The sequence below is a fragment of the Tinamus guttatus genome, unplaced genomic scaffold (assembly GCF_059628265.1).
Source record: "Tinamus guttatus ecotype Peru unplaced genomic scaffold, ASM5962826v1 Tinamus_guttatus_pri_ptg000293l, whole genome shotgun sequence".
NCBI classification, from domain to species: Eukaryota; Metazoa; Chordata; class Aves; order Tinamiformes; family Tinamidae; genus Tinamus; species Tinamus guttatus.
This window is the reverse complement of record NW_028288827.1, coordinates 1,431,597-1,447,071: the sequence shown is the minus strand read 5'-3', so window position 1 is coordinate 1,447,071 and position 15,475 is coordinate 1,431,597. Positions and strand designations below refer to the sequence as shown.

The 15,475-nt window shown below is 56.4% G+C and overlaps 1 protein-coding gene across 1 annotated transcript; it reads left to right on the top strand.

Annotated features, from left to right (window-relative positions):
- Positions 1-584: 584 nt before the first annotated feature.
- Positions 585-10,392, top strand: NARS1 (asparaginyl-tRNA synthetase 1). Its single transcript, XM_088527866.1, has 15 exons — positions 585-629; positions 1,635-1,717; positions 1,829-1,894; positions 1,998-2,090; positions 2,502-2,591; positions 3,370-3,448; positions 4,358-4,428; positions 4,714-4,800; positions 6,943-7,164; positions 7,479-7,678; positions 8,095-8,230; positions 8,397-8,510; positions 9,291-9,422; positions 9,581-9,712; positions 10,260-10,392. The coding sequence occupies exons 1-15, from the start codon at positions 587-589 to the stop codon at positions 10,389-10,391; spliced, it is 1,680 nt and encodes a 559-aa protein (XP_088383992.1). The 5' UTR covers positions 585-586; the 3' UTR covers position 10,392.
- The last annotated feature ends 5,083 nt before the right edge of the window (positions 10,393-15,475 follow it).

Here is a 15,475-nt window from a genome sequence, read left to right as displayed (position 1 = left end):
AAAGGGTGTATGAAGATTTATTCGTCTATGGAGACTTATTGAGCCTTATCAGAGAAATTCTTGGTTTTGGACTACTGGAACCGTAGGAATGGCAGGATTTTTCGACAGCGCTCCTTCTCCTGCGTGGCCGTGTCTGGTAAAGGTGTAAGCGCAGGCTGGTTCCGCCGGCTGTGGAGCGCAGCGGCGGCCCTTCCTCAGCGCTGCCTGGAGCTGCAGCCCCTTCACCCGCTCATGCTGTATCGCAATAAAGCTGCAGCTCCCGTCACGGGGCGGCTCCAAGCGCGGCCGGGGGCAGGGACGGGAGGAGCTGCCGTCCCGCAGCACCGCGGTGCTCCCCCGCCCCCGGGCCCGCGCGTGTCCCCGCCCGCCCGTGGGGCCGCTTCCTGCGCGCGGGGGCGGGGCGGGGCCCGGGGGCGGGGCGGGGCCCGGGGGCGGATCCCGGGGGGCGGGGCGGGGCCCGGGGGGCGGGGCGGGTCCCGGGGGCGGGGTCCCGCGGAGGGGGCGTGGCTGCCTCCCAGCCCCGCCCGCGGGCGGGGCGGCTGATGCAAGCGGCGGAAGTGGCGTGCGGCGCTTCCGGCGGCGCAGGATGGCGGGCGTGGTGCTGGGCAGGACGGCGGCGCTCGCCATGGGTGAGCGGGCCGGGCCGGGCCGGGCGGCCCCGCGGGGAGGCCGCGGTCAGGCCGCGGGCGCAGGGCTCCCCGCGCAGGCCGCAGCGCTCCCGGAACGGCCCTTCCCGCCCGGGAGAGCGGGGCGGCCCCGCGGCAGGGCGGCCGCGCGCTCCGCGCGGGCAGGAGGAGGGCGCGGGCCGGGCCGGGGCTCGGGGCGGGCGCAGAGCGGCGGGGCCGCCCCCGGGCGCTGCGGGCAGCCGTGCGCTCCTGCCGCAGGGAGGATGCGGAGGGGCTGGAGCGCGGCCGAAGGAGGGCGGAGGGGCCGGCGCTGCAGCGCGGAGCTCCCGAGCGGCGGCCGCGGGGCTGCGGGCGCTGCGGCTCTGGGTGACCTCCATAACTGCCGGGAAGGAGGCTGCAGCCAGGCGAGGCGGGAGCCATTCCCTTCTCCACAATAACCACCAACGGGGCGAGAGGAAACGGCCTCGAACCGCACCAGGGGAGGGTCAGGCTGGGCGGTAGGAAGAATCTCTGTCGGGAAGAGCAGTGAAGCCTTGGAACAGGCTGCCCGGGGCCGTGGTGGAGTCCCCGTCCCTGGCGCTGTTGAGGAATCGTGTGGCTGAGGCACGCAGGGACATGGTTTATGGCTGGACTCGGTGATCTCGAAGGTCTTTTCCGACCAAAACGACTCCGTGATGCTTGGCCATGTGTCAGACAGCTGCTGGGCTCAGCTGTCCGAGTTCCCTCAGCTCCTCACGTTCCTGCTTAGCTAGTAAAACAGGTTTCCATGGAAGGCTTTTTCCTCATGGGCTCCTGTCCTGGAAGTCCCTAAAGCTTTGGCAGGATTCGCTCCCCGCATGGGCTGCCTTTGGAAGTGCAAATCGCCGAGGGGCAGAGCCGGGGGTTCTGCTGCCCCACAGAGCCGGGGCTCCGCGGGGCCCTCCCGGCCGCTGCGGGTTCCCGGGGGTTCCCTCCCCGCGTGGCCGGGTGCCCCGCGCTGAGCCCGGCCGTGTCCGCGCTGTGTTGCAGAGGAGCTGTACGTGTCCGAGCGCGAGGGCAGTGACTGCACGGGGGACGGCACGCAGAAGCAGCCCTTCAAGACCGTCCTGAAGGTGGGTGCAGGGCACGCGGCTGCGGCTGCTCTGCTGCGCTCACGGCCCCGTTCTCTCGGCTGGGTTAGTTGCTCACAGCGCGTTCGTTCTGCCCCTTTTTCCCGCTTTTAGGCTCTAATGACAGCAGGAAAGGAACCGTTTCCCACCATCTACGTGGATTCCCAGAAAGAAAACGAGGTATTGCAACGCTGGAGCTTCCTTCTGAGGAGCAATCGCTCCTCCGTGTGAAGGGATGCAAATGTGATCTCTTGCTTTGTGTTGTCTCCCTGCATCCATCCAGAGATGGAGCATTATTTCCAAGTCGCAGATGAAGAACGTCAAGAAACTGTGGCACAGGGAGCAGATGAAGAACGAGGCTAAGGAGAAGAAAGAGGTAGGTTGCAGCTGGTGCCGGGCTGGAATCGGCCCGCAGCCTTTCCTTCCCGGCCTCCCGCCCTGGGGAAACCTGCCCTCTGCTCCCCTGGTGTGGTTCTCTGCTGTGGGTGGGTGTTTGCCTCTTGCCCTTACTTGGAGGAGGACAAGCAGGCGGCTGAAGCTGGATGAGTTTTGTGTGATTGCAGTGCGTTGCCTTTAGACCTCCCAGAAAAGTACAGCGTGCTGCTGTGCGTGGTTCCTCACCGCGGCTCGGCGGAGGGTCCCGCGCAGGGCCAGGCCCTGCAGGGCCACGTCAGACCCTCGTGGGGCACGTGCTGTTCTGTGTTAGAGTCTGCGGGAGCTGGGAGCTTGAGAACCTTACACAGCAACTGGCAAGCAAGCAATTGTTTAATAGAATTTTAACAACCAGGCAGAAGATCTCTTGAGAAGAGAGAAGAACCTAGAGGAAGCCAAGAAAATTGTTATCAAGAATGATCCTAGCCTTCCTGAGCCAAAATGTGTGAGTAAGACCCAGTGTACTGGTGCATGGCCTCGGGCACAGCCTCTCCTCTCTGCAGACCTTGCTTCCCACCCTGCGTGGTGGCAGTGGCCAGTCTTGGTGCTAACCAGAAACGTCATCTTGGTTTTCTGGTTGCCTGTGTCTTGTCAGCCAGTTCATGGACTTCGTTGTTTTGTGGTTTTCAGTTGGTTGTGGCTGTGGTGGACAGTGACAAAGCACAGCCCGTTGGTAACACGAGAGCAGCCCGTCAGGTCTCACCACCTCGCGGGTGGTTTCTGCCGCCCTCGTGGCCGGGCCGTGCAGGCCGTGGTCCGGGAGCAGCGGTTACGTGCGCCGCTGCCTTGGCGGCCCCGTGCAGCCGAGCGCTGCATCGTCCCCAGGGCAGCCCTCCCTTCGTGTGTCCTGGGGGTCTGGTAATGCCTGAGCTTCTGCTCCTCAGGGCTGCTTCGTGTTGGGCGTCTCTGGTTGGCCCAACGCAAAGCGGGTTTCTCGCCTGGCTGAGGGCATCGCGGTTCCTGCTCCGTGTGAAGGCTGCAAGGGTTGTCTGAACGTGCTGCTTTGGTGGCACTGCATAAAACGCCCTTCCCTCCTAAACAGCCCTTCTGTGTTAACAGCTGGGATCAGATTTTGAATGGAACTTGCCTTCAGGTGTGGGGAGGAGATGTTTTGGGGAAGGAAATGCCGTGTATACCCGTATTCCAAGCATCTATGTGGAAAACCTCACCTAAGTGCTGATCTGCTGTTCTCCAGCTGACTGCTTTTGTTGCTTGCTGCGCAGGTGAAGATCAGTGCTCTGGAGGCCTACAGAGGGCAGCGGGTGAAGATCTTTGGCTGGATTCACAGGCTGCGCAGGCAAGGTAAAGCACCAGCGCTTGGGCATCGTCAGCCCTGCATGATAAAAGGGAACAAATTCAGTAGCTGTCAAACACTGAAACTTAGTGTAAATGCTGTTTGATTCCTCCTGAGGTTTCAGATGTCAGATATTCCTCCAATGCACCACTGAAATTCTGCATAATGTCTGAATATGCAGAGATTTCTTAGTTGTAGTGTATGGGTGTGTGCAGGCTTGCTTGCTTTCAGAACGATGGGTATCCTGGTTAGGAAGGCGGCATCAGCTGGGGACGGGGAGGCCTGCAGAAAACTTCCTGGTACAGGGCCAGAAATCTCTAAGCTGCTTTTTCTGTTCTCTCGTGATTAAAAATACATAAATCTGGAAGCTGTGACAAAGCTGGTGCTGGCTTCATGCTTCATCCTTGTTCACTGAGGGACTCGACCAGGCGCTCGTGCGTTTGGGTGCCGTGAACAGCTAATTGTGTTTCTGCTGCTCTCTGGTTTATTTTGGTTCCTAGTAAGAATAATTCCTTGCCATGGCCCCTGTGGCGGTGTGGATGAGCGGGGTGTCGTCCCCGCTCCCCGTTAGCTGTGCCCCGTGCTGGTGCCTCCTTGGGTTGGTCACAGACCCCCCGGAGCCGAGCGTGTTTGCTGGGTCGTGGCGCGGCAGCGCGATCCAAACCCCTTTGGATTGGGGGAGCAGCCTGTACTTCGGGATTTCTTGGAGCCTCTCAGCTCACGTTATGCAAAATGCAGCTCTGTGAAGGGCGTCTGTAACTGAGCTGCTGCTTCAGGGTTTACCTGGAGCATCTTTGGTTTGGGTTTCTAACGGGATCACGGTCTTTCGGTAATAACCATGGGCTGTGTTGGGTCTGTTCAATGGCTCAGTGAATAAATCTCTGGCTCTCTGCATTTCTGTTCTGTTTTTTAACTAGGAAAGAATTTGATGTTCATTGTTTTGAGAGACGGCACAGGATTTCTGCAGTGTGTCCTTTCAGATGAACTGGTAGGTTGTGGTGATGTAATTCTGTTCGTCTGCTTTGTCTCTAAATTAATAAATGAGGAGTTCACACCTACCTATTTTTCTTCTATATGGACTTTTGGAAGCTTTCTTAGACCTATTGATTAAATCCTAAATTTTAAAAACTTACATCTCCTCTCAGTACAGTTTTTTGTAAATGGGAAAGCTTCCTCAGAAGTGATTGAGCGTTGTCTGTGATTGCAGTAGACGCCCCGGGCTGGTGTTCAGCTCCCGGTGTCCTGACCGTGTCTCCGGCTCTCTTCCCCGCAGTGTCAGTGTTACCAGGGGCTGCTGCTGTCCACGGAGAGCAGCGTCGCGGTGTACGGCGTGCTCAGCCTCCTGCCCCAGGGCAAGCAGGTAGGGCTCGGCGCTGGGGGATTCTGTAAAAAACAAACAGAAAAAAACCCAAACCCAAAGCTGCTGCTGTCACCTGCAGTTCTGTGTGTGTGAGTTTGCACGAGAGAGACAAAGTGACTCTTGTGCTTTGCCTTTTGTTTGGAACCATTTTCCACTGATGCATCCTGTAGATGTTTTATAGGATATACCAGTGTAAGGGGATGTTAAATAATGACATGGTTTTCTTTTCTCTGGGAAAGGTAGTGAATAAGCGTGGGGTTGCTTTGATGTTGTTGACTTTGTTTTGTTTTTCTAATGACATCAAGAATTTGGGCTTAGCACTTTCTCTTGAGATGTGCTCATAGACTCCTCACCATGCTGCTTGTTTTAAGGATACTCTTTTGTCCCCCAGCACAGGAGTACGAGAAAGGGAGTCTGTTAACTTTGCAACACCTTTATAACGGGGGTCTCAGGTGGGTGGCTGGGCAGATGTGTTTTGAAGCCTCAAATTGTGGTGGTGCTTGTGCTTCATACCTTTCTCCTAGTTGAGCTCTCCAAACTGTTACTGTTCGGAAGCTTGTGTGGATCAGGAGTTAGGCTAAAGCCACGTTAGGAGCTTTCTATGAAGAGTGACTCCTGAGAAGGTTTCAAATGGAAGGCAGCAGAGAAGCTTTCAGCAACCCAGTAGCCATGTCAGAACACACAGGCCTTTGTCAGGTTGTTTATTCAAAATTACTGTAAGGTTTCTGTCTTAATAACTGACCAAGGGGTGACTAAGACAAAAGTAAATGTGCATCTGTGTTGCAAAACTTAACTTGTGATGCAGCAGCAAGAAAGCTGAACACAGATTTGTTCTGTTAAATCTCAGCAGTCTTTTTTAAGAGATGGACTTTGATAGCCAGTTGTAGTGATTTTTGGCTTTTGTTTTTGTCTGAAGGAGAGTGCAAGGCAGTAATGTCGAGCTTTGCAGAAAGATGTACATTTAACCTGTTCTATAAACTTACCCCTTCCTTCAGGTGTTTGCTCAAAGCTGTCGTCAGCCAGAGAGGTGAGAATTTGTTTTCCTCTCTTGATGATCGACACTGTTCTCATGTCCTTTTGAGTAAGCTCACTCACTCTAGGAAGGTAGTGGAGCAATATATCTGAACAGGAATGTGTCTGGGAGCATTGCTGCATTTCAGACAGGTAATTGGGTTGTCTTTTAAGACACAGGCTGTTGGCCATCACCAGCAAGCCTTCCAAGTGGAACTGGGCCTTCATTTTTCTCGTTCTCCCTGCTGCTCAGATCTGTCCCCAGAAGCTCTACCTAAGGCTAGAGTGACAAGCTCAGTTAAACTGCAGGCTCTTGGGTCTGTTCTCTTGCTCGTCGCAGCAGTATAATGAGGCTTTCAGTGCTTGGAAACACCGGCTCTGTGCACTGTTCACAGCGAGTCCAACAGCTGGTGATTCACATTTGTAAAAATGCATTTATTGCAGCGCGGAGCGGCCTGTGATAGCTGGGGGAGTCTCACTGCTGCTGCGGGGCTGCAGGGAGGTGCCTTGTGCCGACATGAGCTGCCTGGAGCGGGGCTGCCCGGGGTGCTGGGGGCCTCTCCAGGACATCTGCTCCAGCCTGCTTGGAGAGGAGCCAGCGCGAGGCCAGGGCGCCCGGGGCCTTGTCCCAGGGAGGTGGTGAAACTCTCCAAGGACGGGGACCGTGTGGTGGCTCTGGGTCCATGCGGGACAGCTTGTCTGCCCTTGGTGTGACTAGCTTGTTCTTCATACCCCATTGAAGCCACTTGCCACAATTTGTGAGTGTTGTCCTTTTGCCGGAGCCGTCCCAGAAGAGTCTGACCGTCTCCCTTGTAGCCCCGCATGAAGGCCCTGCCGCTCAGGGTTCCCTCCTGCTGGAAGAGCCCACGTTTCTGCGGTGTGTCGTACCTGAGTTTCTCATTTGCTCTGTTCATCCTCTCATTACCTGGCAGCAGTGCTCAAGCCGAGCGGCGCTTTCCAGGGGCACTGGGAGCCACTTGGTGTGACTCAGCTGTGAAGCAGGCACTTCCAAAATAGCTGCCTTCAGAAGGGCTTGAGCATCTTGGGTTTGGCATCTCTGCTGAGATGCCACGTGGTGACATCCAAGTGGCAAAGAGGGGCCTAAAGTCGTTGTCGCTCTTCCAACCGCAGGCCCCGGGCGGCCACGAGCTGAACTGCGACTACTGGGAGCTCATCGGGCTGGCGCCGGCCGGCGGCGCCGACAACCTGCTCAACGAGGACTCGGACGTGGACGTGCAGCTCAACAACAGGCACATGATGATCCGGGGCGAGAACATGTCCAAAATCTTCAAGGTGCGCTCCATGGCAGTGCAGGCCTTCAGGGATCACTTCTTTGCCAATGGATACTTCGAAGTAAGTATATTTTTCTTCGCAAATGACTTCTTTAGTCCCCTTTCTTGAGAGCCATCTTGGTCTTGGAAGAACTTTATAGACTGTCTGGTAGACCTAAAATGAGCAAAAGAAAAAAAAAGCTTGTTACGAAAGTCTTACTTGATTGTTTTTATGGACATAGCCTGAGATCTCCAAGGATATGTAGACGTTTCTGGGACGTATAAACAGTACAGCATGATTCAGAAAAACATATTCACTTCTTTTTGGTACCTCACTGCTCTTGGGTGTTGTTGCTGTCATTGTCCCCAAGTCATGCCAGTCCCGCTCTTCCACAGGTGACACCTCCAACGTTAGTCCAAACGCAGGTTGAAGGAGGCTCCACCCTGTTCAAGCTGGATTATTTTGGGGAAGAGGCCTACCTGACACAGTCATCCCAGCTCTACCTGGAGACCTGCATGCCGGCACTAGGAGATGTTTTTTGTATTGCTCAGTCGTACCGAGCTGAGCAGTCCAGGACACGCAGGCACTTGGCAGAGTATGGAGAAAATACACATTTATTATGTATGTATAAATGGAATTGCAAGGCAGGGAGGCAGCAGAGAGTTGGATGGTGGAGTGTACGGGGAGAACATGGCACTAGGGGTAGGGAAGGACTTTGGGGCAGCGTCTTGTCTCAGTGAGTGGGCAGAGGGTCATAACATGTTGATATTTACTGAATGAAGGCTTGGGCTAAACGGATCTAACAGATAAAACTTATTAAAAAAATCTATTTAGAAAATACAGCTGAAGGAGCTGTTTCATTGACAGTATGTTTACCACCTTATTTTCTTTGCAATTTAGAAGTGGGAGAAATGAAGAAGGGGATAAGGAGGTTTGTTCTTCTGAGGGTTTTTTCCTAGCTGAAGGTAACCTGCGTGTGTGCGTTTGCCATGGTGTGACCCTGTGTTTCAGGTACACTCACATTGAAGCGGAATGCCCTTTTATAAGTTACGAGGACTTGCTGGACCGTGTGGAGAAGCTGGTGTGCGATGTGGTGGACAGAATCCTGCGGTCGCCTGCCGCAGATCTCCTGCACGACCTGAACCCGGTAGGCAGCGGTGGGGCACAGCCGTGAGCGGCTGGAAACGCTGGTCTGCAGCGGCTGTGATCAGCCTGCCCGTTGTGTGGAGTTCATTTCCACGTTGCTATCAGTTAGGAAACACCTTGTGCAGAGACAGGCTGCTGACGGCGTCGGTGTGTGCTGCTGCTTGCAGGGCTTCGAGCCGCCCAAGCGGCCGTTCCGCCGGATGAACTACAGCGACGCCATCGCGTGGCTGCGGGAGCACGACGTGAGGAAGGACGACGGCACCCACTACGAGTTCGGAGAGGTGCGTCCTGGAGGCGGCGGCACGCGCGGGCCGTGGCACGGCAAACGGGCACTGGCCTGCGTGGAAAACGAGCAACCGGCAGGCGCGGCTGCCGGTTGGGAAAGCTCCAGTGTTCAGAGCTGACCTGGAGTCTGAGAAACGCGGGTAACCGTTGGCCGAAGGGGGGCCCTCCGGGGACCGGAGGAGTTTTTAACACAACAAACAGCATTTGAGGAGCCGTGGTTGCACGGTCACCAGTGCTTTGTGTCTGTGTAACTGGTGTCGTCCGTTCCACGTCCCCAGTTTTAAGCACTAAAACTGCTGGTTTTATTAAAACAAAATTTCTGATTATAGACTTTGCTAGGTGGTTCACAGTTTATCAAATTGTGTTTGGAAAACTTAAAAATAGTCTCATGGCTGTAACTAATTGGTTGAATTCATTAATAAATAACCCTATATACATAACAAGGAAGCGCTTAAATGCCAGTTTTAAGGTTTATGGAAAACACTTCTTGAGAGGAAAGAATTTAGGCTCTTCCATGTTTATTAGTCATTTGGAAGGTCTCCCTTCAGGTTAGACTTCTCATAATCTTTCCGTCTACAACACTGGGATGATTATTATATAAAGTTTCTTGAATTCCTCTAAGGTAAGTTTGACTAAGAATTGACGTGCAGCAGGTGAACGTGTGGGTGTACGTGGTCTGAAACCATCTTCTGTCTTTCCTGCCTGGTGTGTTGTGGGACTTGAGGTTTTGTAGTGCTCCTAATTTTAGATAATAACAGAATCTCCCTTAATTGTAGGATATTCCTGAAGCTCCCGAGAGGTTAATGACAGACACCATCAACGAGCCCATCCTGCTGTGTCGGTTTCCCGCAGAGATCAAGTCCTTCTACATGCAGCGCTGCCCTGAGGATTCCCGGCTCACCGAGTCGGTAAGTCGGGGTTTCACCTCGTGCTACAGGCTCCTGAGCAGGGTGGGGGTGTCTCTGTGAAGGAGCATAAAATGAACGAGTCTGACTGCAAAAGATCTTGAAGCCTCCGTGGACAGCGTGTTGCTGCTGGCTTGACCTCGTGCCGTGTTGCGTTGCAGGTGGATGTGCTGATGCCCAACGTGGGTGAGATCGTGGGAGGCTCCATGCGCATCTGGGACAGCGAGGAGCTGGCCGAGGGCTACAAGAGGGAGGGCATCGACCCCAGCCCCTACTACTGGTACACTGACCAGGTGCGTGAAACGGCCCTGCCGCCCGCGACGTGGGGCCTGAGCGTTTCAAAACTCCTTTGAAGGTGACGAGGAAGTTTCCAAGTCTACATTGGAAGCACATTTGATGGCCAGGAGTCGGTGGCCGCTTGGGCGTTTGCCAAACGCAGCGGGGAGCAGCCTGGGCTGCGCTGCGGGTCTCTGCCTGCTTGGGGTGGCCCGTGGTGGAGGGTCCTGCTGGCTGGTGCCCGGGGCCGTGTCCTGCGCGCGGGGCGCTGCCTTGGGAGCCCCCATGTGAGGACCCTGGGGCCCTTCAGCCTCCAGCAGCTCTGCCTGCTGTAACGGGAGGAGAAGAGGGAGAGCCTGAAGAAGGTCATTAAGACTTTCTTTTTCCCCTTCCTTTTTCTAGTCTTCCCCTCAGAAACTGAGCACATCTCACCTGGCAAGACCATAATCCAGTTTCCCTACCACTCATTCAGAAAATGATTATTTTTTGCTGCTGGTGTTACTTAGCTTGTTGTTTAGGTAATAACTGCGTGCTTCGGTCTCCTTTCTGCTTCTCGTTTCCCAGAGGAAATACGGGACCTGCCCGCACGGCGGCTACGGCCTGGGCTTGGAGCGCTTCCTCACGTGGATCCTGAACCGGCACCACATCCGCGACGTGTGCCTGTACCCCCGCTTCGTGCAGCGCTGCCGCCCCTAGCGCCGCCGCCAACGCGGGCGCTCGCGTAGCGGGGAGGGTTGAGTAACTGGAAGGATTCTTAGGAAAAACATTGCTAGGTGCATATATGCTCTCAAGCCACCCTAAAACAAAGATCCTGACCAGCTGGCGTTTAAAACAGAAGACCTGCTTTGCCCTTTCATTTTAGTGATTTATGAATAAAATACTTAGGGCATTTAATTGTTTTCTCTTTTATGGTTTCTTGTTGGAGAAATCAGAAGATCAAGCTCTTTAAATTCCCAAATGCTTTTGAGACTGTTGCGAAGATGTTATCTATACAGCTCAATGGACTACAAAAACCAGGATAAATATATTAAGTATTGCACTTTTTAGCTCCTACTGCTTTTAATGAAAGTTTCCTTTGAGTTTATTCGGTAGCAAGGTACGTGGTATGAACGTAAAATTCCGCTGCAAAAGAGATGTGCTGCTTTTTTCCAATTCCCGCTATTTATTGAGGCCGAAGGTGAGGCGCGCTGTGCTGGCAGCGCGCTGCAGCGGGACCACGCTCGCCACCCTGCTGAGTTGTGGTGTGGGGAGGACTCTTGGCTCGGGGGCACCTCGTCCTGGTGCTGCCTTCGAAGCCAAGGTTCTTCCCTCTGTTTCAAACAAGAAAGGGCTGGTTGAAGCCCCAAAGAGCCCGGGAGCTGGGAGGCAGAGCTGCTTTCCAGCAGATGCCCAGTGCTCTGTGAGCGGTGGTTCAAGCGGAGCCCTCCCGTCCGCTGTGAGCGCAGTGCCGTGCTTCCCAGCTGCCCCGGGCTGCTCTTCTGCTACTGCATCTGGGCAGACTCTGCTGGAATCAAGCTACCAACAGAATTACGCATTAAGTCTGCGGAGTCATCTGAATGCTTCTTAGCCATAAACAAGCTCAGACCTTTTGCTACAGAGGAGGGGGAAAAAAAAAATGGGTGCATCGTTTGCTGCTGCACGGGGCTTTTACCTGGGTTTGCCATTTGTAGTGCTGCTGTTGAGCTGTGACTTCCATGTTTGTAGTAAAACATTGGTTTTCTTCTCCATCTTGCATGTTACATACACAAGCTAGTCTAACAATCAATAAATTCATGGTTATGTGGAAAAGTATGTGTGCAAGATGATGGTTTTTGACCTGTCACGGACGGCTTTTTGCCTCAGTTTATCTTTCCCCGTCTCTGGGCCTTGCATGTGCCCTGCCTTAGGCAATAGCCGCGTGGGGAGAATGTGAGTTGAGAAGTGCAGTAAATGGGTGTTCTGGAGAACACGGGCCCAGTCCTGTGTGGGGGCGCGTTGGGCTGTGGCCTTGTGAGCTGTACGAGTTAGTGCGCAGGTTTCCTCCCGCACCGTTCCCCCCGCGCGGTGCAGAGGGTGAAGGGGGAGGTCGGTGTGAGCAGCGCGGTGCCCTGGCCCCGGGCTGGATGCGCTGGATGTCGGGACCCATCTCCAAAAGCCACCACTGCAGGCGGGAGGATGGAAGTTGTGCCTGGAGATGCCCTTCAACAGCCCCAGTCCCTGCCCTTCCAGGCTTCCTCTCGGGCGTCTTTGAAGAGGGGCTCTGAGGAACAGGCACTTGGAACATGACGAGATGCTCTAAGAAATGAGAGTTGCAAGGACAGTTTTTTCTTTTTTGTCTGTGTTTGTCTGAATTTACTCTTTCACCTGCTTTCCCACTGCTTTTGCAGCCTAGTCTTGTTCCAACAGAAGCCTTTAAGAACTGCTACTTGAAAAGGAACGTGCCTTAGCTCCATCTCACCTCCGTCCTCCTCTGTCTCAGTTTACAACTAAAGGTTGACTTTATTTTATTTTTTTTCTAGTTATTACAAAGGTGTGGTCGACTATAATTTTCCTTGGATACAGTTGCATATGTGTAAAGTACATTACCTGGAGGAAGACAATAAAAGCGAACAAGCTTGACCGCGTTAGAACAAAGCCCCAGCAGTTTCCTACTCGCAGACTTACGCACTTGACAAGCCCAATAGCAGCGAGCTGGGGAAAAAGCCGCCCCGCTCCAGCTGGTCAACACGCTCGTGATAGTGATCTTGCCCTGGGAGTTCCTTTCTGTTGTGGAGTGTGCTCAAGAGGCCTCTGTAATTCAGAATTTGAATAGATTTAAGAATTTATGGATATAAAGCTGTGCAGGCTTCTATCAGCAATCTTTGTTCGAACACCAGGCGTGAGGGGAAGGGGAGCCCGCGAGGGGCGGCCCTGGTTCCCCTCGAGGCGGTGTGAGGACATGAGCGGGACTGGCGGACGAGGAGTGGGAGGTGACCCGGCCATCGCGCTCCTGTGCCGGAGGTGCACGGTCTGCGGATGCAGAGGGCCTGGCACCCGCCAGGAGCAGCGTTCTGGGTTTGCAAAGGGTCCCTAAAGACCCATTTTGTACCCATCACTAAAGCTAACAGCCAGGCGGAGGCGAAGGAGCAGCCGCTGCCCCTCTTGGGCCACTCCCGGGAAGCCCTGCAGAGTGAGCTCAGTTTTCCGTCCCGCGGAGCCCTTGGCCACGGCCGTGCTCCTGCCTCTCGCGTGCAGGGAGGGCACCTGGTCACAGGGCTCACAAGCAGCTGAGGAAGCCCTGAGGACATCTGCTACCCCGTGCCCGGCTCCTGGGCTTTCAACAGACTCGTTATAATCAAACTGCTAGATTAAAACGTTAGATTTGTATCCCGCATTCCCGAAAAGGCCGGCACTGCCCGCAGCGGGGGCAATAGGCCGGGCCACAGGGAAGGTGGGTGCCCTCACGGCGGGAATCGCTAGTGCCAAGAGGAGCCTTGCGGCGAGGGCGATGGGTCAGCGTGGCAGAACCGCCGCAGAGCCGCGCGAGGCGCCTCGTGACCCAGCGCGGGGACACGGCCGTCCCTGTGTGGCCACCCGCGTCGGCGCAGCCGCTGGCTGAGCCCTGGAGCAGGAGCAGCTCCCGCGCGGAGCGAGCGCCCGGCCCGGCCCGGCCTGTGCTCCCTGCACCGCTCACCCTGTGCCCGGCCTGCGCTCCCTGCGCCGCTCACCCCGCGCCCGGCCCGCGCTCCCTGCGCCGCTCACCCCGTGCCTGGCCCGCGCTCCCGCACACACAGCTCCGCGCAGCTCCTCTAAGAGCCTCTGCTTCTGCTGAGGTTTCGCTCCCACCCCTGTGCAAACAGTGACGGCCTAAGAGTCAGCTCTGGTTTATGTTTGCAAAGAACGCCTTGAAAATGTAGCCTGGGTATAACGTAAAGGATGCACATTGAGAGACTTGCCTTATTTTTAGCTTCACAACATAGATGCTAGGGTGTTTTGCCTAGTTTGGGTTCAATCATGTGGTTATTTCTTTTGGCAATGACCAGTGAAAGCACATTAAAGCACTGAACTTCACAGAATGAAAATGGCAAGCTCAGTGATGCCTGGATCTAACAAAGTTACACCGCAAAATGGCAAAAAATGCCTCAAGTTTGGTAAGGGCAGGATTCTGGAGCAGAAAGTAAACGCAGGAAGTCGCATGGAATAATCCTCAGTGTTATTTAGAGAGATGAACGATGTACATACACACACAAATAAATACACGTGTGTGTTGTATACATATATATACACACATAGCTGTGTGTGTGTGTGTATGTAAAAATAAAGGGATGTGTGTGTCAGCGGGGAGCCCCGTGCCCGCAGGCCTGCCCGCCCGCTGGCCTGGCTCTGCAGCTTGCCCTCCTCGACGGGCATTCCCTGAGGACAGGGAAGGAGCAGGGCTGCACGGAATCACACCTCGGCATTACGGCTGCGCACACGCGGAGGCTCCTGTCCCACGTGTTTGCCGGAGTGGCTCTGAGGGCGGATTGAGCGCTCCGCGAGGCACCGGCGCTGCGTCCACCCTTGCTGAACACTGCCCGAACCTGCGTGGCCGTTGGGACCAGTAAACACCCCCGTACACACACCTGTGTGGCCGTTGGGACCGTTACCCCTGTACACACACCTGTGTGGCCGTTGGGACGGTTACCCCCGTACACACACCTGTGGGCCTGTTGGGACCGTTACCCCTGTACACACACCTGCGTGGCCGTTGGGACCGTTACCCCTGTACACACACCTGCGTGGCCGTTGGGACCGTTACCCCCACACGTGTGGCCTTTGTGGGCTGTTACCTCCCGCTCCCACTACATGCACGTGGCCATTGGGACTGTTACACCCCCCAAACCCCCACATGTGCGGCCGTTGGGACCGTTACACACCCCCAACCCCCACGTGCGCAGCCGTTGGGGCCGTTCCACCCCGCACCACGTGTGCAGCCGTTGGAGCCATTACACACCCCAAACCCCCCACGTGCGCAGCCGTTGGAGCCGTTCCACCCCGCACCACGTGTGCAGCCGTTGGGACCGTTACACCCTGTTCCCCACCCAGCACGCGTGCAGCCGTTGGGACCGTTACACACCCCCAAGCCCCCGACGTGCGCAGCCGTTGGAGCCGTTCCACCCCGCACCACGTGCGCAGCCGTTGGGGCCGTTCCCCTCCCCTCAGACCCTCCCGCCTCACGCCCCCTGCCGGGGCTCCCCAGCGCCCCGCTGCGGCCACCACCACCCCCCGCAGCAGGAGCCGCCCCGCGGCGGGCGGAGAGCGGCGGCCGCGCCCCGCCCCCGGGGCCGCCCCGAGCCGCGCCGGGCCGTGCCGGGCCGTGCCGTGCCGTTCCGTTCCGAGCGGCGCGGGCGGCCGCGCGCGCGGCGGGGATGCTGCGCGCGCACGCCAACATGGCGGCGGGCGCGGCGTGGCGCGGTGAGTGCCGCGGGGCGCGGGTCGGTGCCCGCGGGCGAGAGGCGCCGCCGCGGCCGCCCCCGGCGCGGGGAGAGGCGCGGAGCGGAGCTCCGCTCCGCTCCGCGCCTCTCCCCGCGACGGGGGCGGCCGCGGCGGCGCCGCCGGCAGCGCGTTACACAACGCCCGGGCAGCGCCTTTCGTAACGGCCCGGGTGGCTCCGCGCCGCTCGCTGCATCGTCGTGGCGTATCCCGGGCGTCTCGTGTTGCGGTGCGGATGGAAGGACGCGCAAAGTTCAGCCGCGGTGGTTACGTAAAAGAAACGGCGGCAGCGGCCGTGTGCGGGTGCTGTTGATCATTCGGGGTGATGTTTGCTTGTGGTGGTGTTTATT